This window comes from Natrix helvetica, assembly GCF_964273705.1.
Source record: "Natrix helvetica genome assembly, chromosome: 1".
NCBI lineage: Eukaryota > Metazoa > Chordata > Lepidosauria > Squamata > Natricidae > Natrix > Natrix helvetica.
The window spans coordinates 131335505-131358926 of record NC_138548.1 but is presented as its reverse complement, the minus strand read 5'-3'; the positions used below and the strand labels follow the sequence as shown (position 1 = coordinate 131358926).

Sequence of the window (23422 nt, the reverse complement as noted above, 5' to 3'; positions counted from 1 at the left end):
CTCACATTTTGCACATTGGGAGACAGATTAAATTGCCATTTTTTGAAATCCGGGCAGTTCCCCTCCTCTGAGTACTGAAAAGAAATAGGGTGGCATGATACATACTGGTCATAGTCATTATATCTTCATGCATGCTTGGATTTACCCTTTGGATCACATCTCATGTAAATTTGAATAGGAGGTAGGTCAGGCACATCATGTGTTAGTGGACCATAATTATTAGACATGAATAGAAGTCCACTTTAGACAAAAGAGGCAGCCGTTCATTTGTCAAGTCCAAAGAACTTAGAAAAACATGTGAAGTTACTTTTGATTGGTTCTTTATTGATGGTTGTCTACAAAAAGAATCATGCTGTCAGATGTGAGAGACCAGGTCCACAGGTTAACATCCTGTTGAATTGCTTTATTGGTAAAAAAAAACAACCAATGTGTGGGAATCTTTTCAATTCATGATCAGCACCTGCTTGGATTAAATAAGGTTCAACATAATTCAAGGGAGTTGGACTGTTTGTGTACAGATTCTAAGCTTATCCTTTAATTTCATTCCTAGTGTCAGGGTTCTGATGGATGCCCTAATTAAATCATGAGCCTCGAGGCAAGCTTCAAAAGAAATCCAGTCATTTATTAGGAACTTCATGTTGGCACTTTCCCAAGTGAAGCAAGCTCTGACCCCACTAATTTATGGCCCCAATCATGACCCTGTTTCTACCCTCCCCTCAGGGCGTGTCATCAATCACATTCCCCAACGGGGAAATTTCATGAGTTATAGAGATCACTCCCCTCCGGCCACTGTAAGTAACCCTGGGATACAGCCTTGAGAGGGATAAGTCTGGAACGTGCATCTGTCTTTTGGTGCCGTATTTACTGCAGCATTATAGATAAGAAAAATAAAAGTAGATTTCTGCAGAAAACCCATTATCAAAAATAATTGACATGAAAAAATATGTAGCACTTCCAAGCCAATTGCACAATTGTGTGGCTTGGTAAAGGTATTTTGCAACTTGAAATGTAAGTGAAGTGTTAACATCCCTTCAAAAAATAAAGAATATAAAACTGAATTTTATTACCCTCAAATCTGAAAGTAATTGGAGAAAACAAGGAGTGCCAAAGAGATTGGAAACTGTGTATTAATAGACATTGTCTTATTAAAAGATAACTTAAAATTTCATTGACGTATACTAGACAAATCTAATAAATTCTCAGGACTAGAGTTTAATGGAGGACTTGCAGAATCTAACACTTGGCAGTATACCGTAATTAAGGAACACTGGTTCCACCATATTGATAATGATTGCTCCTAATTTGTTCCTTTAGCACTGACTTGGCTTCCATAAGGGTTAATTAGCCAGTACTCAGGATAAAAGCTAAGACTGCATGACTTCTGCATACAAATTTGATGCAAAAGAGATGCGTGTTTCAATAGCTATTTTCTTATTAAAAGATAACCTAAAATTTCACTTAGGTGTACTGGACAAATCTAACAAGTTGTCTGTATGATTATACTGAACATTATGAATGGGCAGTTAAAGAAAGATAAAAGGCGACTCAATCCTGGGAAAGGGAAGGCATGAAAAAGAGCCTCAAAAATAACCCCTCTACATCCCTCACATGCATTAAAAATAAACAAATCCTGAGAGCATATCTAAACTTTCCCCTAACTTTGGTTTGAACCTATATGTATAACCATCCTTGAAGGACACTTCCATACAGTGAAGCTTTCCCCTATCTCCTTCCCACGACCACAACCACTTAATTGACCAGCTCTGATGTGGTTTCTTTAACCTCTCAATACATGCCTTGCTCTTTTCACGATATGGCTGTGACCATGTGATAATGCAGCAGTTCATATTAGCTTCTTTCAGCTTCTGTGGGTATATCCTATCCTCTCCAGTTGCTGCCAACTTTTCTCCGTGGTTATTTTAGTTTTTGCTGCTTCCTGGCATGAAACCAGGAGAAGAGCAGCAGCACCAACATTGCTAGAAACACCCATGAACCAGGGTATCTGTAAAGGTTTAGATATATTCTGATCTACTCCTTTATCTACTAAAACCAAGGCTGCTAGAGAAACAACCTCTCTATATCACTAAGAAAGTAGTAGGCCAGGAGCTTTGTAAGTGCTAGATCACATTACAAAAAGTTGCCGGAGCTGGATGTCAGGTCCCATAGATCTCTATCAGGACCTTGCCATACTGGTGGGAGGGGGGATAATTGGGGATATACATGCATGGGGTTTTCTTTGTTCCTTTTCTCTGCTTTGATGTACCTTTGGGGATGCTGTGAGGGGGTAAGAATGTGCCTTGGGCCATCTGTTTTGTCTCACTACCGGAGGAGCAAGATTGTGGCACCCAGGAACTGCCTGTTATCACCTTTTCATCCCAAACTTTTTTCGACATCTTTGCACCTTGGGGTTGGCTCAAAGGTGAACTGGGAGGAAAGGAGCTGCTTACGCAAACATTCCAGTGCACAAAATTCAGATTATGCCTATGCACACTCTACTATCACTGTCTTCCAATAAAAATTTATTTTGAAATGCCATTCATTTCAAGAGTTCTGCTTTCATGAGGAGACTGTTCTGATCCAGCTCCCCAAACACGACAAACCCTCTGATGTGAACTCAGAAGATTCCTTTATTCGGAATGCTGGCAGCCTCGGCAAAAAGTTTATCTCACAGGCTAACAAGTCCAGATGGCAGATGAATAGTTGTCTGCTACACCTATACATCTCCGTCCTCGGCTCTTTATCGCCAGAGCTAGGGTGGGGCCTCATTAGCAGTAGTGACTCTTCCTTTCCCAGGATCAGCCCACAGCTTTCCACTGCTCTCCCCTTCTATGCCTTCTGCACAGCTGTGCATCAGGCACTGAACCCAATTGTTCCTCCTCTTCATCAACCATCTCCAGACCTGGGAGCTTTTTACTCTCCATCTGAAGGCTGATGGATGGCGTGGGCTCTGCCTCTGTCTCCCTCTCTCTGCCAGCTCCATTCCCTCTTTCCCCTCAGAGCTCCCAGGTTGCCTTGATGCTGACCCTAACTCCCATGCCTTCTCCTCCTCCTCTTATTTGGCTGCTGGAGCGACCGGTGGCTGACAGGCTACAACAGAGACTGGAAACCTTACACTGGAACCTTACACTGGAAAATATCTATTTGCTTTAGCAATAACAGCACAGCAGTTGCTATTGAAAAAAGTGTTGGTGTAGTTTAGCTCCTTCAGTAATAATATTAGCACCACAATTGTAGACCAAACCTCTAAAGTAAACCAGAAAGGTTCTGGTAGAAGGCAATTGTCAAGACTTACTTCCCTCTTCACTATATTATGGGGAGCGATTGGTAGATATATTTTTTTCTGCCAGCTGGAAAATCCATCAATTATGAATCTTAAAGAATTGCACAGCTCATATTTTCTAGCCTTGTTACTAAGTAGGGACTGGCTATGTAGGCAGAGCACACTTATATAGTATACTTTTTATCGGCTCATGAAACTGGCTATGAATATGTTCCCTTTGTGTTTCAAATTCTTACCAAAAAAATAACTGGACCAAAATTATCTCCACTTATATTTCAGGAACATTTATAATTAGGTTTAAATTAGCTAGGGAAATCCAGTTTGAGCAGTATAACCAAATGCAGAGAGTAGAATCTGTGACCATGTTCATATATCAATAGCACTTAGATTTATATACCACTTCACAGTGCTTTTACAGTCCCGTCTAAGCGGTTTACAGAATCAGCCTGTTGCCCCAACAATCTGGGTCCTCATTTTACCAACTTCAGAAGGATGGAAGGCTGAGTCAACTTTGAGCCAATGAGATTTGAACTGCCGAACTGCTGGCAACAGGCAGTGAGCAGAAGTAGCCTGCAGTCATTCTAACCATGGCTCATATAGCTGAACTGCACTCTTTGTGAGCTTTTTACCCAGTACATAGGCCAACCACCCAGTGTTTTGTTATCTTCCTACCTTTTGCTCATACTATTTCTATGCTTTCATTGTGAAAATATAAAGGCTAAAGTATGAGGAAGCATTCTAATCATAATATGATTCTTTTTTTTAAAAAAAAAAGTCCTTTTACTCATAGACCATTTGTGTTTGTGCAGAGTAAATATGTAGCTAGATGTTGATATGATCAATTGAAATTACAGTGAGAATTGAAAAAAAAAGTAATATTAAAAAGAAGTCTTGTTAAAAGGTTATGTGATACTTTTCACTTGATATCCATTCCACTTATCTGAAAGTAGAATAAAATATGCATTATTGTTGCTTGGATACTGAAGAAAAGTGGCTCTCTACTCTCAAACCATTGCCCTGTATTTTAGTATCAATTTGGGCTCCCTTCTGAATTATATGTTCCCTGCAAGCTGCTTTTCTAAAAGTATTTTTTGAAGCTAAGAACAGAGTTAAGGTGATTTCCCCCCATTTCTATGCCAAATATAGAAGTTTAGAGAAATGTAAAGCAAAAAAGTTATTTGTTTCCCCATCAGTATTCTGCTTAAAGTTCCTTGTTTTATTGGTGTCTTCCCAATTAGATGTTTACCAAACTACTGTGAACATGGAGGAAAATGTTCCCAATCTTGGACAACATTCTTCTGTGATTGTAATGAAACTGGTTACACTGGAACAACCTGCCATAACTGTAAGTAGATTGCATTGTTGGGTGCCTATGAACATTTGGGAATATTTACAAATTGGAGAAAACTAGATTTATTGTACCCTTTTAAAAACTATTTGTAAATGGGTACATGGGATGGAACAAATTTCAGTTTGATTAAGAAACTACAGAGGAAGTGAAATAGGCAGACCTCTTCTGATGACAAGGGAAGAAATGTATAAACTGACATTCCTCACAGCGGAAAGAAGTAAACTCTAAAGACATTTAGCAGTTTGGATTCATATGACAATTATCTGGTGTCAAAATAAATCCATTTTAATAAGTAGGGAATAGTGCTTTTGTAGTCTTGCAACTAGATAGATCTGGATCATGTTGATTATCTGAACTTATTTTAATTATGCTTTCAATTGCTATGATTGCTTTGGTTGTCTTGAACTATTCCAGAATAGGGAAAATGTGGCCTGTGGATTCTCCTAGACCAGTGTTTCTCAAACTTGGCGACTTTAAGTCCTGTGGACTTCAACTCCCAGAATTCCCCAGCCAGCTGGCTGGGGGATTCTGGGAGTTGAAGTCCACAGGACTTAAAGTCGCCAAGTTTGAGAAACACTGTCCTAGACCAATCAGTGATATTCTAATAACCCTGACCTCTTGAATTGGCTGGTTGAATGATCTTGATTGCATATTTTTACTTTAATCCATATCCAGAAACTGATTCTGGGGCCTCCTGTTCAACACGTAGGCCTGTGATGGCGATCCTATGGCACACGTGTCAGATGTGGCATGCAGAGCCCTCTCTGTGGGCACACATGCCATCACCAGCTGCTTTTCTGGATTCCATCACACACATGCGCACCGGACAACTACTCTCTTCTGGATTCTGGCTTGTTCATGTGTGCCAGCCAGCTGGTCTTTACACAAAGACCAGATGTCCAGCGGCTTGCGGGTGCCGGAACCCAGAAGAGCAGCTGGCTGCCATGTGCATGTGAACCAGCCAGCTGCTCTCTTTCAGGTTCTGGCACTCTGGCGTGTGCACACACTCCAGTTTTGGGCACTCAGTGCCGAAAAGATTAACCATCACTGACCTAGGCCGTTGATCCATAATGTCTTAGGATTCCATATTTTATCACTTGTTGTTTAATATTTATATGAAGCCAGTGGCAAAGCTCATTAAGAGTTTTGGAGTGCACTGCTATTTGTATATCAGTGACAGAAAACTCTACTCTTCCCCATTATCTTATTTCAGAAATGGGCTGACATGAAATCCAAATATGAATAGAAATCTTGTTTTGAGGCCAGTTTTCAATGAAACTACACTTTCTGCAAAAGAACTGGTCTATAGCCTGGGAACTGTCTTTGATCTCCAGCTGTCATTGGGTTTTCAACTTATGATTGTGCTAAGGATAACTACACTTGTATATTTGGTGCTGCTCTTTCTGAAATAATCAGATTGGCAACAATTGTCTGCACCTTGGTTGCATTCTATCTTGCGACAACAGTAAATTTTATATAGGCCTATACCCTCGAATAGGGTATATTTGGAACATACATCTGATACCAAATGTGTTGGCTAGTCTGTTAACCAGTGCAAGGTGTAGAGAACACATGATTGTATGTGGCTGAATTATGTGCAGTATTGTAGTTCCTAAATAACACGGTGATTGAATGAATAGATGAGGAATGATGAATAGGAACTTTCCCAGTTTACAGAGAAGTATTATAGGAGAATCTCTTTCATAAACTTGTTGGTATGTACACAGGAGAGGATCAGAGGTAGTATTCTGCTGGTTCTGACCAGTTCACCAGAACCAGTAGTGGAAATTGCAGGTGGCCTCACCCACCTGTCCCAATTCTACAGCATCCCATTTAGGCCCTTTTTTAAGGCAAAGCACATGCGTGAAAAGCAGAGCACATGCACAGACGTGGCACATGTGAGCGAAGAGAGAGTGCGCACACTCACATTTGCAAACCGGTAGGGAAGGTAAATGAATACCACACAGTGCGTGGAAGCGCGGAAGCCTTAAGGAGCTTGGGTAAGGAGCTTGGGCAGGCGGATGGACCCTCTGGAGCACCGTACCAGAACGGTATCTGGTGCTCCGGGCAGCCTCCGGTATGCCCGTACCGGGGCGTACCACCTGCAACCCACCACTGATACCACCCCCGGAGAGGACTATCACCTGAGTTGTCTCTTCTGTTTGGGGAAGACATACTTCTTCTTAAAATAGTCTAAATCTGGAAATGATAAAGCAATGCTATAGTGACATCACTTGAATGTCAGGCACAAGGGACAAGAACACTCTGTGAACAGGTCGAAGAAGTTACCACATTGCTCATCACCGATATTAAAAGACTCTCACCAGATTGGCTGCATTTCCTTGGGAACAAACAGAAAAGGCTTTCCTAGTCTGTTTCCTCCCTAGAGTGATTTCACATTGGGACACCACTTAACTCCCCCTTCCCATTCAGATGGTGATTCCACCACACTGCAGGATGACAAGGCCAGAATCTTGAGCACATTTTCCATCGTGTGTTAAGTATGGAAGCAGACATGTCATACCTACGATAAAATATAGTTATGCTCATTTTTAATAATTGTGGCATTCAGAATATACAGAGAAAGGGACTCATGATTTATTTTTATTTTTGTTTATTTATTATCTCCAAAGATTTCTTGCAACCTATACATTGCCCAAACCTGATGTCCATGATGTTTGTTCATTTGTTTGTTTCTCAGTTTTTCTCTACCTTCAATAGATGTTTCTTTGTTTCTACTATTTTAGTGTTGTAAAGAAATATCCTAGCCCTTACATGTTAAATGTTTCCAGCATATACAAATATCTAGCCAGGAGATATTTAATAAAAATTATTACAATTTTGATATCTGACTCATTACATGCTAAATGGTGTGGATACAAGAAATATTTCTTAACAAGCTTTCTGTAATGCCAGAGGGACAGAAAAAATAAAAAAGATAGTAAGCAAGAAATCTCTGGCAATTTCCAGCATAATATATACAGAATATTAAAGTTAAACCATAAATGGAAACTTCATCCCACAGGAAACGTCAAAATTTGAGCATCCATGTTGGCCTCATGTTTAAATGAAATACTTAAATGCAGGGATATTCAGATAGACTGAACATCATGCTTTGCTAAATGTCCTTTAAAACATTAAAATACTTTGGATTTCTTAAAGGACATTCTGAATGTGCCCTATATTTCAACCCTAACACTACATTTATAAATTTGAATATGAATAAAGAAAGTGTTATGATTTCCATCCAACAGAAATGTTAATTTGTTGAATGAGAATTACATCAACTATATCCCTAAACATTCTGATTATTAAAATTAAACTATTTCTAAAAGAACAGCTTTTTCATGTGTTTTTTTTAATAACATGTTACTTATTGGGTGTTTAGCAATGTAACAGTGAAAACAAGTATTTTTTTCTGACTATTATTTCATGAATACATGTCATTCTAATGAGGCATTAGATAACTATGAAAAGAAGACCCTGGAAGAATAGACAAACAAACATCTGCTTGAATTATCTTTTTAGAGATTATATGATGTCTTTAAAATTATTTAATTTTAATAATGACAATTATAATTTAATATTTATAACATTATATTATATTAGGTTGTTGCTACACATATTCCCATTAATCACCTGCAATCTGATGATTTGAAAAAGGGATGAAACAATGAAATGCAGACTTCAGTTTTTATGTTCACATTACCTGGGATCATTTAGCTTTTGCCTGATTTGTAGAGTCAAAAGAACAAGTTTTCTGCTTTTTGAGTTTTGCCATCAGAGGATAGGTTTCATGTGTCATTTGGAGGTGATCACTAGCTCTTTTAACGATAGAGAGGTACCATTCATCTTGAAAAAAAGTGATGATGCGGTTCTGTTGAAGAAGAAAGAAAGAGTGCAGAGAAGAGCAACAAAGATGATTAGGGGACTGGAGACTAAAACATATGAAGAACGGTTGCAGGAACTGGGTATGTTTAGCTTAAGAGAAAGAAGGACTAGGGGAGACATGATAGCATTATTCCAATATCTCAGAGGTTGCCACAAAGAAGAGGGAATCAAACTATTCTCCAAAGCACCTGAGGGTAGAACAAGAAGCAATGGGTGGAAACTAATCAAGGAGAGAAGCAATTTAGAACTGAGGAGGAATTTCCTGACAGTGAGAACAATTAATCAGTGGAACAGCTTGCCTCCAGAAGTTGTGAATGCCCCAACACTGGAAGTCTTTAAGAAGATGTTGGATAGCCATTTGTCTGAAACGGTATAGGGTTTCCTGCCTAGGCAGGGGGTTGGACTAGAAGACCTCCAGGGTCCCTTCCAACTCTACTATTGTATTATTGTATTGTAAGTCATCATTCAATTTAGGCAACATCCTAGATGCAATGTATACTTTCCATTCAGGATTCAGACCTGGTCATGAAATCAAATTTGCATTAATTGGTCAATCTGAATGGAGAGGATGAATCATTCCTAGCCTTGTTGACCTCTCATTTAATACTAAAAGGTATCCTTTTGAACTCTTCAATTATAGTGTTCTAGTTGTATTTCACCTGAATGAGCAGGTCTATGATTATAGCAATAGCACTTAGACTTATATATTGCTTCACAGTACTTCACAGCCCTCTCTAAGCAGTTTACAGAGTCAGCATATTGCCTCCAACAATTTAGGTCCTTCCGACTTCGGAAGGATGGAAGGCTGAGTCAGTTTGAGCCTGGTGAGATTTGAACTGCTAAATTGCAGGCAGCCGGCAGGCAGCAGAAGTAGCCTGCAGTACTAGTATCTAACTAGTGGTGGGATTTAGCCAGTTTTTACCACTTCGGGAGATCCGGTTGTTAACTTTCTGAGCAGTTTGGTGAACTGGTTGTTGAAATAAATTATATATATATTTATTATATAATATATATATATATATATATATATATATATATATATATATATATATATATATATATATATATATATATATATATATATATATATATATATTGGATCAAATGCAGTTTCCAGTTGAACTTCGAAGACAGACCCAAATAGAGTATGGGCTGCATTATATATATATATATATATATATATATATATATATATATATATATATATATATATATATATGTGTGTGTATATATATATATATATATATATATATATATATATATATATATATATATATATATGTGTGTATATATATATATATATATATATATATATATATATATATATATATATATATATATATATATATATATATATATACACACACATATATATATATATATATATATAATAATGCAGCCCATACTCTATTTGGGTCTGTCTTCGAAGTTCAACTGGAAACTGCATTTGGTCCAAAATAAAAAGAACACGGCTGTTAAGAGGTATAAACCCTTTTAGCAGCCTTCTGCTAGCATTATGCTCACCATAGCGTTTGCCAATAAATTTGTAAGACTAATTCAAAATATTGGTTCTGACCTAAAAAGCTCTTCCTGTAACCCTGTGGAACCATCTTTACAAACAGATTTTAGCTACCTTAACATTATAATAAGTAAAAAATGGTTGAGAATCCAAAGGCAGTACTTTCCTGTTGCTGCCCCAATGATTTGCAATACCCTATTTCCTAAAATAAAGCATCTCTTGTTGTATTGATCTTTCAGAGGTCTGTGAAATTTATTCCATTTAAGTTTGCACTTCGTGAGTGACAAGGCCATTTTTTTTTTTAGTTGTAACTGGCTTATAGGGTGGATTAATTTTATGGATTTAATTGTTCAACTGTAGTAATCCAACTTGAATCTATGGAATGGGAAGTAGTCAATGTAATAAATAAATAAATAAATAAAGGCCCAAAACTTTTTTTTTCTCTAGCAGGTTTTTAATAGGATTCCTTCTATCCAGGCACTGTGTTCTAGAACATGTGTCATCTAAGAATACATGGATACTTTCAGATGGGGGCTTAGATCTGTTCATACAGTGAATTAAGCCACCCATCATACAGTTGATGCCACCACTGGAGACATATAGTTGTATAAGGTAATAATTTCCTTCTGTTCATTTAAAAAAAACAAATTGGGAGATTTGAAGTATATACATTTATCACTTGTAGTTATTGATAGCCATACTTCCCCAAACAGAACCAGTGTGCAACTGGAAGAACAAGGGCTTTTGCCCTGATCTATCTTAGACAACAGTTGCACCTTGTCTTTGATCAGCAAATATTGCTGTCAGTCACTCATGTCTTAGCAGATAAAGCTATGGAGATGATCCTGGAGAAGGCATGCAGAAGCTGTTAGGAGATCAATAGGTGCTGAAGGAACGTGCATTAAATCTTTGAGGCAAGAAAGTCTTAGAAAATAATTCAGACTGTCTTCTCCCAATTAACAGGATTAGAAGATGAAGAAGGAAAAACAGAAGCAGAATTGGAAGGGTGTGTTACTATAGTATACCTCAATAAAAGTATAGGTCTGTTTTTCCTGGGGAGTGAGTTTCCTAATTTGGTGTGCCTTGTAATGCTTATAGTTAGACATGCACACCCACCCACACACACACACACACACACCATCACAATTATGGTAATTCACTCAACATGAAACTACCCTTGAAGATCCCTGCCCTGGAAGCTACAGCTGGTGCAGAATGTGGCTATGGAAGCAGTACCCCTGTTTCTTGAGCTTTATTCCTCTTCCTGCAGTCTGTTTCTTGAGCTGCATTGGTTACCAGTGGACTTCTAGTTGCAATTTAAGATGTTAGTTAGTTACCACCTATCAATCTATACATACTTTGGGCCCGCTAATTTATAACACAGTTTGACTCCAATTATTGCTGCCCATCCTAATAGATTAAGCAAGGTGGACATGCACTGGGTCCCACTGATTAAACTATGGTATCTCATGGGACTCTAGAAGTGGGATTTTTTTGCTGCTGCTTCTATGTTCTAGAACAGGGGTAAAAACTCGCATTGTCATGGCAGTGTCACGTGACATATCAGGACTTCCCCCCCCCCTTCGCTAAACTGAGTATGGGCATGATCAGTGCATAATGCATCTGGCCTGTGGGCCGCAAGTTTGACAGCCTTGCTTGGGAATGTCATTTTCCTGAGGTTCATCTGATCTTGAACTCTTGAGAGAATCTGTGAACCTCTGATGTTTCGATCTGTCAATCAATATCAGATATCCCAGTTGGAAATAACAAAAGACCGATGTGTACATCCACATTTTTTTCTGTGTAAACTTTCATGTAAACTGGAACCTGCACACAATCTTGAACCAACATCCTTCCCCAACAGAACAAATGGGGCCTAGAATATTGATAATCAATTCGGAACTACCTCCAGTCTATTTCTTCAGATTGGCTGTAAATTTAGTACAATGCCACCAAACTCTAGCATTTTCAGTATTAATTTTAATTTTAGGTTTCTTGGATCTGAACCAGGAATCATATTTGGAAATGCCTGCCCAAGGGAACTATTAATGCATTGTAAAATTTTGTGTCATCAACAAATTATTCAGACCACCTTTTCAGATATCTCAGGATTTCAGCACCCTTGTGTGGGATTTGATGACTGATGCAATATTTTAAACAAGCATTTTTATGTAATTTGGTAATTTGATGAGCTGCATTTTGAAATCAATGACTCTTGCTATTGACTCCTGTTATACACAGTGCTATTTTTTGTACATTACAAATAAATCCTGTTGAGTTTGTGAGTCTTCCCATGTTTGTGATTTGTTTTGCAATCTCAATAACATTTTCCCCAACTAAGCTTTTTCCCCCTGTATTCTTCTATTACTTTTTTCCCTTGAATAATTTTTAGATTTCTCACACTGACAACTGCTGCTGAGCCAGCTGTACTTTGCTAGTTTTGTTCTCCATCACCTTTTATTCACAATCAATACAGCACATGTGGAATTTTTTGAAGCTCAGCTTGAAGCACAAAGCTACAGTCTTGCCTATATAAAAATCAGCAAGCAGCCATCTCACTGAATGGATAACTGGTAATAAAATAAATAGATTCCATGATCTGAAAAGAAGGGAGGAAGAAAGTGACAGCCTCTGAAAACATCAAATATTATTCTGCCAAAATGTGCAGGTTTTTAATAACATGTTTTTTTTTTAGGATAGACATCTTTTTTGCCTTCTTTTTGTTTCAGTTTCTCTAGCGTGAATTGGAAAATTGTTAGAATTATTATCATCATCATTGATACTACTACCATCATCTTCATTACCAGCCCTTTTACTAAACTTCTCTGGGCAAATTACAAGGCTTTTTAAAAATTTGGAATAAAATAAAAGAAAATAATGAAAGCCATAAGTCACTGCAGAACAGAATAAATTAAAATTAAACAAAGCACAACACTGTACTGAGGCTTGAGGAAGGGAAATGTCTTTAAACCAAGTTCCAAACATACCTTTGTGGCAGGGGTGGCATTCGCTTACCTTCGCTACCAGGTCGTAAATGTGAGCATGCACGCATGTGCAGAGTATCAATAACGGGATGTGATGACATCCAAATGGGTGGGCAGAACCTCCTGTCGACACTGCTACCGGTTTGCCCAAACCAGATAGAACTGGCTGAATAGCACCAATGCTTTGTGGGGAATATGACCCTTACATTGAACCACACTACTGAGAAATTTTTCCTCAATTTGCTTTCTTTTGTAGTATATCTGCAGGAGGGTATCTGAAGGCACTAGAAGCACCAGAGCAACTAGTTGTATGGGGGATATTCTTAAGCTACTTGGATTTAGGTTTAGTGTATTGTCAAAAGCTGAGAGCCATGGTGGTGCAGTGGTTAGAATGCAGAACTTCAGACTACATCTGCTGACGGCTAGCTGCCAGCAGTTTGGCAGTTCGAGTCTCAGCAGCTCAAACTTGACTCAGTCTTCCGAGGTTGATAAAATGAGTAGCCATAATTGTTGGGAGTAATATGTTGAGTAATATATCTGCAAACCCGTTTAAACCCCTCTGAAGTGGTATATAAGTCTAAGTGCTATTGCTATTATCACACAGTATATTCAAACTGAAATATTTCTAGCATCATAAATATTTGAAAATTTAAAGCCAAGCTGTTCAAATATTGTGTGTGTGTGTGTGTGTGTGTGTGTGTGTGAGAGAGAGAGAGAGAGAGAGAGGGGGGGGGAGGGAGAGAATGTGTGTGTATTTTCTCTCCCTCCTTCCTTGATTGATTGGAGCCATAATATTTCAACATTTATACTGAATGGCAAAATCTTAATTTCTCAGAAAGTCCCAGCAGCTGTGATTTTCTAGGGTTGCAAATGTCCTGTTATGGAAAACCACCAAAAGTAGCATGAGAGAGATTATCTCAGAAGGAAGGCCTTCATGCAGAAGAAATTTAGAACATCCATCTTCATTTCCATCCTACCAGGCCATAGGCAGCAAGGTGATCAGATGAGTTTAAGTGATCCTGTTGCTTGAGTCCAACCAGAGCGTCTCACAAATACACTTCAAATGCCTGTTAACAATAAGAGACTTATATTTTATTTTCAATATTTACAGCACATGCTTTCCAGTAACAGAGTTTATGTGGGCAGCTTAATAATAAAAAATGAAATTATCTAATTTTATTCACATTTCCTGGGCACAGACACAAATTAAAATGTTCCAAAAGTACCTGGTTTTGCTTTCTTTTCTTTTCTTTTCTTTTCTTTTTTCCCCTTTAGAATAAACCCAGGGGAAAACATTTACTTTTAGAAATCTGTCCTTCTAGTACTGAGAGTGTTGTTGTTGTTATTGTTATTGCTTAGTGGCCTTTTAAATATACTTATAAAACTGATCATTTTCTGGCATCACCCATCAAGACTTCTCTCTTGAGAAATCTGGTGAAAAAATGTGATATAAGTACCCTTTGTGTATATATTTGCAGAAAAGAAATGTTAGGTGTACTTTGTTTTGTTAGTCAGATTGACATTGTTTTCTCTTTGGAAAGATATAATGCCACTGAAATAACTTCTTATGAACACTCTACTAGAGGTTCAAAAATTCAGGATCATTAAAAGCTATCATATATATCATATGATAGCTTTTAATGATCCTGAATTTTTGTATTCTCATACAATGCATATATATATATATATGCATTGTATGAGAAAATATGTAATTTTCTTAAGGAGAAAACCAACCATCTGTTATCCTAACACACTGCAGCAGGGATTTTATTAGTCTGTCAACTATGAAGCCTGTCAAAGTCATTTTTAAAAAATATATAGCACAGATTCAATTTCTTTTTGCCATTTAACATGACAATTGTATTACAAGGGTGAGCATTTTGATTTCATTTCCTCGCTCTTAATGTTTTTGCTGTTAAAGCACTGAGAGAAGTAGAATTATTTCCTTTTCTTGTTTATTACCTGTTTTTGGCTATTAAAATAATATTTCAGTAACATTACTGATGGAAATGATGCAGTGACTCAGTGATTAAGATGCTGAGCTTGTCAATCAGAAAGGTCAGCAGTTCGGCAGTTCAAATCCCTAGTGCTGCCTAATGGAGTGAGCTCCCGTTACATGTCCTAGCTTCCCAGCCAACCTAGCAATTCGAAAGCATGTAAAAATGCAAGTAGAAAAATAGGGACTACCTTTGGTGGGAAGGTAACAGTGTTCCGTGTGTCTTCGGCGTTTAGTCATGCTGGCCACATGACCACGGAGATGTCTTCGGACAGTGGTGGCTCTTTGGCTTTGAAACAGAGATGAGCACCGCCCCCTAAAGTTGGGGATGACTAACACATATGTGCGAGGGAAACCTTTATCTTTACCTTTAACATTTTTGATTAAAAACCCCTTGATTTTTCCTATCAGATCACAGGGTTGAAAACTAGAAACATCTGACTGGTAAATTTTCCATCTGAGCAAGTTAACCATCATTTGTAATAAACTTTCATACAAATATGTTTGTAGTTTTGATCTGTTGGGAACCAGCTTTACTCTCTCAGCACCTCTCTTTGATTCAGGAAGAAATCTATAATGCTTTTTCAAGGTGACCCTTAGTTCTGGTTTCTAGGCTCAGCTGCTGAAATGTGCAATTTTGCAGGGAGCTACAACATTATCAAAGAAGAGTTCCTTCTTTTGAAGGAATCTTTTGAAGACAGCTTTTGGAGCTGAAAGCATGGCATAAAAGTCACATTGCAACAGTGGTGGGTTCCTGATCCCTTTGCAACTGGTACGGTGCAACAGGGATGGGAGCCCACCACATGAACATGTGCAGTACGCACACACACAAACATATAGTGTGTGCATGCATACATACTGCCCGTGACACTCTGCAACGCCTCCGTGATGCTCCAGCTGCTCAGCCCACTGCGCGTGCGCAGAAGCCCTGAAAACTTCAAATAAGGAGCGAGGGTGGGCGGGTGGGCCCTCCAGAGCACTGTACTGGAACGGTACGGGCATACTGGCAAGCATCGGTATGCCCGTACTGGGGCGTACCGGTTGTAACCCACCACTGCATTGCAAGTGAATCATCATTGCTCATTTTTGTGTACGTTTCTAGATGCCATCCATATAAGATTACATTGAAATGGATCAACACAAGAACAGAATTGGCAATTTCAGCTTGTTATGAGAGAAATCCATAATTTTAAAAATAGTGGAAATTGTTTTGGTGTTTCTCTGATGGAAAGAGAAAATTTGCCAGGGAATCGATGGCTGCTTAGTTAGATTACTCTTTTCCCACCACTCAGTTTGTCTGTTCTCCATCAATCCTTAACAGAAAACAACAATGGCCTGAAGTTTGCTGAGTTGCCAATCTCTCTCCTGCTGGTTTTATCGCTTTTATACTGAATTATTTAAGTCACCTGACTTCCATTCAAGGAATGGGTGGAAATGTCTAACAGATTTTATAGGTACCGTAATATTATAGTGACATGGTAGAAAAAAAGTTGCACTTTAGAAGTTGTTTATGTTGTGGTTACATACAAGGGAGAAAGTCATTTTGTTTCCTATTCCAAACAGTCCCTGTAAGAATTGATGAAATGGTGCAAAATGAGTGGCAAAGATAAATAAACTATTTCTTCTAGTAAAACAAATAAAGATTAAACTAAATATTTTACAAGATGTGAAAGATAGTATATCAAATGTGAAGTTGTTGGTTAGCAATTTGACTCGGATTGCAGTTTGGATTATAGCACCACATGGCTAGATTGCATCTATAGAAGGATCAGGTCTCATACAAAGTCCACCTCAGTGTTTCATAACCCATGATCCATTGACCCTTGGGGACCCACAATGTGATTACAGAGGGTCTGCAAAAGCTTGAGGAAATGCTATGATTTAAATCTTGAGTTAAATCTTGGGGGGGGGGGCTTTCCATGGCCATGGTCCATGGCCGTAAATGGTATTTAATGAAGATCCGAGGTGAAGAAAAGATTGAGAACAACTGGCCTACATAAATATTTTGGGGGGAATATTAAAAGAAAAGCTATCAGCATGAGAAATCACTCCATTACAAGTAATTATTAATAGTATGGAATAAATATATGTATGTATGTCTAGGATTATCATCTATGGCTTCAATATTAAATATTAGCCGATAGCCGGAGTATTTATTTATAGGGGGAAAATGTCCCGAGCAAATATAATTTCTAATGTTGGATTTTCCAATCTTACCAGAGGGAGCCGCCCTGTGGAGTACTGTGAAGCTGTTACGATGGCAATTCCACTGTGCTGTACGGTAGAAGCCAGTATGGCAGTACAGCACAACAGGATGTATATTAAGAGAACACATACACCGAAGGGTGTTAGTAGGGGTGGCTTACCCCCCACAGTATTTTTCTCCAGAGAGTAAGTCATCTCTGTACCAAGTTTGAAATTGCTCGAGGCATTCCAGAGTTATGCTGGAACACACACACACAGCTGTATAGAGATAGATAGATAGATAGATAGATAGATAGATAGATAGATAGATAGATAGATAGATAGATAGATAGATAGACAGACAGACAGACAGACAGACAGACAGACAGACAGACAGACAGACAGACAGACAGACAGACATTTTCATGAAGAAGAACATGCTAAAATAATAATGAGAAGAAACTTGTCAATATTTGTCTTCTTGGTTCAAAAATAAGATTTGATGCTTGGTGACTTGACTAAATTTGAATGGAAATGAAGTCATATTGAACAGCCAAATCAATATTGTTCATGAATAGTCATCTGCTGAATGTTTCTGCTTTCTGCACTTCTTCTTGAATTTTGAGCAATTAGAGTTCCTGGCTCTTTATTACAATATTCATCCCTTTCTTAGAGCTGAGAACTTACAGAGCCAAAGCTGCATATCATATAGAGAAAATGCTCAGCCTTCAGTGATAAAGTAACAAATGACTTAAAATATCAGCATATCACAGGTATTAAATGACAAAGGAAATAAAGGAAAATATATGAACAATAAACTAATCCAAAGACAAAAGGAGATTTTAAACATTTGGGAGAAAATATGTAGTATTGTACACATAAGATGTTATTACATTTTGAGTGCAAATCCACTTGAATTGGCTTTCTACAAGGATGGTTTGTTTTACCTGGCAATTCCATACATACTGTGCATACGGAGAAGTTATTGTCATGTGAGAGCAGTGCCATGTACTTTTTCCCAATAATTTGGAATACAATATAATGAAATGTACATTTATATTACTTGCAGCTTCTCCTACAGTAGTTGCAGAATATCATGTTCCATGGTGCCAGGAAATTAATTAAGGAATGAGAAGCAACTGAAATTAGAGAAATGATGCCCATTATACTTCCAATATAAAACGTGTGTGTGTGTGTGTGTGTGTGTGTGTGTGTGTGTACTATATGCATGCATACATACATATAAACAAACATCCACACACATCCACACACATAAAGTATGTGTTTACACATCTCTCTCTCTTCTCCTTGGAAACATTTATGTGTATACTCTGGGAATGTGCTATGTCATTTAAGCTTACTCCAATGGTACACTTAGTTTTTAGAATATACATTTTCTTTTATTAGTTGGTGACTAATAATCTTTTTTGTGGACGCACATATTCTATCAAACCATTCTCCTTCATTACTAATGAATGGGGATTCACATCCCTTTTTGTTTATTCATAATACATGATTGTGCCAAGTAAAATGGATTTGAAAAGATCATTAAAAGCTGGTGGCAAAGAGCACTTTCTAGAAATAGCAGACATCCAACCCAATATATAGCATTAATTCCATCCTTTTACTTTTTTGAATTTTCTTTAAAGCAAAGTATAACATTCATGATTGCCAAAATGTCAACTTAAAAATGTACTTTTAGTAAATTAGTAAAATGTGTGTATAGATGAAAAATGTCATTACAATGATTTTTCAGGCATTGTTGGCCTAATATACTCCCTTTGTTCTTGTGGAGACCAAAGTACAGCACCTATTTTCTGTGAAAAATATACTTATTTCAGTCTTTGACATTTCCATGTAATGCTGGAGAATGCTTGGAGATCATTGCCAGGAGACCCCATATTCATTGTGAAATAATTGGATCAGAGATAAGACTCAGGCAATTCCCTGTGTCTTATGTATAACATATGAAGTATTAAGATGTCTATGGGGGTTTTGTAACATACAAAGCTTCAAAGGAAGCAATGATGTGCTCCTTCAAAACTGCAGTGTTCCCTTCACTTGTAAGATTGAAGGAACCATAGTGTTTTGCCACAACCTGCTTCAGAGCTCTCTTGGCCTTTTCCCCTAGAGCTTGTGATACGGAAACTGGCTGAGAGAAATCTTCTCATGTAGTAGTGACCCATATACATCTATAATATCCCCATATAGCAATGTGGCTTGTCTGGAGCACCCTTCGAGATGCACTAAAGGATTTCCAGATTTCGTGACTATAGCAAACATTGCTGTATATACCTAAACCGATTCTCCTGGAGTCTCCTTTGGACCACTTTCAAAAGTTTTAATGATCCATGTGCAGGAATTACTGCTTGCCTCATGCATTAAATCTCTTCCAGGCTGAGTAGGCCCAGCTCATGGTATGGGCAATTCCCAAGCTCTCTTAGTATGGAAGACCTTAAGCCAATATTTTGAGAGGAGGAAGAGATTTATTTAGCACTGGCCCAAAGCAGTTTGAGACTCTTCAAAGTATTTTTTTCGAGCATATTCTGTTATCTCCACAAGATGAACTGCTTAATTAAAACAAATATGTCACTTTTCAGAGACCTGTTAACTGCCTACCTTGAATACTATTAAGTCTCTTTGAACTTCTGACTTGCAGAGTATGTTTCCAAAGTATCTGATGGGTACCTGAGGATAGTTTTGTATTCCCTAGGCCAGCGATGGCGAACCTTTTTTGGCTTGTGTGCCACAACTGGGGGGAGCGCAGGGGGGTTGTGTGCGGGTGTGCCACACCCATAATGCAATGCACAACCCCCCACAGTGTGCATGTGGGCACAAAAGGTGCGACCCCCCATTTTTACATGCTTTTTTCGCCCTCCCCAGGCTCCAGAGGCTTTACAGGAGCCTGGGGACGGCAAAAAGTGCCTCCCCCGCCCCCCCCGGAGGCCCTCCAGAGGCTTCAGGGATCATCCTGAGGCTTCCCTGAAGCCTTTGGAACGCTTAAAATGACCCTCCATGCAAACCAGAAGTCATTTCCGGTTTGCTCGTAGGGTCGTTATAAGCGCTCTGAAGGCTTCAGGGAAGCCTCCAGACGGTCCTTGAAGCCTCCAAAGGGCCTCCGGGGGGCGGTGGAGGCTTTTTTTGCCCTCCCCAGGCTCCTATAAAGCCTCTGGAGCCTGGGGAGGGCGAAAAATGGCTTTTAAAAATGGTGAACTCAGCTGGCCAGCGCGCGCATGCGCACTGGCCAGCTGACAAGGCAGCGCCTCGCGTGCCCTGACAAATGGCTCCGCATACCACCTGTGGCACGCGTGCCATAGGTTCGCCATCACTTCCCTAGGCAATAGATAAATAATTTAGCATTTGAAAAAGAAATATTTTTACTATTTATACAATAAACTTGCTTACTTAAGATAGCAGTATATATAAGTCAGCCAAAGTTGAATCACCGAGCATGAATTGTCATCTAATAATTCAAATGGTTGCACTCAGAAAGATTTAAAGAAAAGTGACCCACACAATGTTTGAGAATCACATTTTACCGCAGTTTACCACGTGCTGGCTAAACTATTGGAAGAAATAAGAATCATTTTCTTCCTTAGACCAAAATCAAAATATCAGCATATAGATTACAATGATCATTTTATGAAAAGCTAGAATTGTTTATTGCCAATCTTTTTAAGATGATTGCATTATTTAGGGTTATCCACAGATACAAAAAAAAATCATTTCAGTGAGCTATTAAAGAAAACTAACATTTAATACAATTTTAAAAAAATAAAATAATTTTAAAAGTTGTCCCACACATTGTCCATTCATTGGCCTTGCTTTTCTACAAAATATTTTCTGTGTGTAGATTATTTCAGGGCAACACAAATACAGATTTTACATTGTATTATAATAATGATTTCTATTTTCATCTCATTTTTATATTTTATCTCTAGCGCTAGCGAATAAACTCCTATGCTTTCTTGAACACTTCCAAAATATTTTGAAAATATCCTTGCCTCCTATGGAGACAAAAAAAAATCCTATCAATTAACTTTCATGTAATTGTGTAGGCATCTCAACAGCTAAAGAAAAAGAAAACAAAGCAAAGCAAAACCAAAACCAACAACATTAAGCAAGATGTTATAACTAATGAACTAAAATGAATGTCTATTCAGTTATTATTCCCTTCTAAAAGCAGAGTGTGACTGTTCTTCTTAGTGTTGTATATATTTTAATTATGCAGAATTCGCTTGATTTTCTTTCTGAATACTGAACTTCAGAAAAGCCTGAATCTAATATGTGTCATTTTAGAAATAGTTCACTCTTACTCAGTACCTAGTTTCAGAGGAAGAGTTGGAAAATGGGTGTTTCATTCTCCCATACATAAGGACAGGAAAATCAGAATGGCTTTACTTTGTTGTTGTCTGTCAGAAGAAAATTACATATACAATAAAATAAAACGTAACACCTTTTGCACAAATCAGTCTCTTCTTTCTATTTAAATTTAGAAAATGCCCTTCAAACTCAGTTTATATTCCACCCCAGGGGATGAAACAAATATTTTTCCTTACTTGAAAGTTAGATCAAATCTCATGATGTTCGTCCATCATGTTTGAAGAGAGCCTTGACATTTAACAGGTTGTGGGCTGTCCACAATGTGTCTGCAGGTGGCTGGTAAGGCCCATATGGGCATGAAATTTCCTGCCACATGTCGGGCCGACATGTGTGGGCACCATTGTTGCAGCATTTGCAGCTCTGGCTTTGTGGAGTGCTCACTTCTCTTGTGCTATGGTTGTTCTTCTGTCCTCAGATGTCTGGCAGCCTTGGGGGATCAGTGTGCACCATGTTGATCAATCTTGGGCCAGGATTTCCCAGGAGGTGGTGTCAATATACAGGGACTTGAAGGAAGCTTTCAACGTGTCTTTGTATAGCTTTCTTTGTCCCCTGTGCAGTCGCTTTCCTTGAGAAAGCTCACCATAGAGGAACTGTTTGGGGATGTGACGGTCTGGCATTCTTGCAACATGGCCTGCCCAGTGTGTCTGGGCTTTCATTAGCAGGGTGTGAACTGATGGCAAGACTCCTCTGGAGAGGACTTCTGTGTCTAGCACCTTGTCCTGCCACTGAATCTTCAGCATTCTAAGGAGGCAGGTCACGTGGAAGTGGTTCAATTGCCCAGCGTGCCTCCTGTCCAAATCTCACCGGTATACATCAGGGTAGTAAGCACTACTGGTCGGTAGACTTTGAGCTTTGTAGCAAGGTTTATTCCACATCAGAAATCTAGGACCCAGGCAAACATTGAAATTCACAACTAGAAAAGAGGCAGGACATAGAATCAAGGAATTGCTTAGGCAAAGAACATTGTATACTTGGTATTGTCCTTATCACATCAAATAATTTTGGTAGGCCATTGCAATTCACAATTAAATATATGAGGCAAAAGAGAATACATTATTCTCAAGTTTATTTAAGGAATATACAGTTCAGGTTGCAACAGAACATCAAAGCTCTCAGTGTTTACTTTTCTTGATGGCCCATCTTTCATTGGCCTCTACACATATTTCAATATATTATCCCTTTTTCCCTTACTTTACCTCTTTGTACAGTACTGCTTTATTTAATATACATGATAGCAATTTCTGATTGTTGTAGTATAATAGGCGAGGGAGGTGCGACTATGTTTACTATTTACTCAGAGGATCTCAGCACTTTTATTTCTGCGGTGAGGACTCCCAGTTGTATATCCAAACTGTCTCAGAAAAAAAAAGAATAAGCATTTGGGCCATATCTGATAATATGAGAAAAAGAATAAAAAGTGGAATAAAAAGCATTGCTAGTGCTGTGCTAGTTACAAATAAAATCCAGAATTTTCTGGAGTGGGCAGATATATTAAGTTTAATGAATTAAATTGAAATCATCCAAAATAAATAACATGTGTACATGATTGTTTTCTGTCACAAACATGGTAGATAGAAAAGCTGCTTGAAAATGTGTCAGTCCTTACTTCAGATATAGAACAGGTTCCCTCAAATCTCTGGAATTTTCTAATACAAAATTCTTCCTTTTGAAATTCTTTTTCTTGATTATATTCACCCATTGATATTGAATGCTGATTGAGTTTCCTTGACAGAGTGCAATGCTTTTCACAAGCATTCCTCCCAAGAACACTAGCACAAATCTATGAGATAACCATTACATGCTACACTATTACACTAACTGTTCCTCTCCTTTT

The 23422-nt window shown here is 38.3% G+C and overlaps 1 protein-coding gene across 1 annotated transcript in view; it reads left to right on the top strand.

Annotated features, from left to right (window-relative positions):
• Positions 1–23422, top strand: part of CNTNAP5 (contactin associated protein family member 5) — a 407927-nt gene that overhangs the window by 242994 nt on the left and 141511 nt on the right. The window contains exon 11 of the mRNA XM_081943815.1: positions 4519–4625. Coding sequence (XP_081799941.1) covers positions 4519–4625 — 107 coding nt within the window. The remainder of the gene's footprint in view (positions 1–4518; positions 4626–23422) is intronic.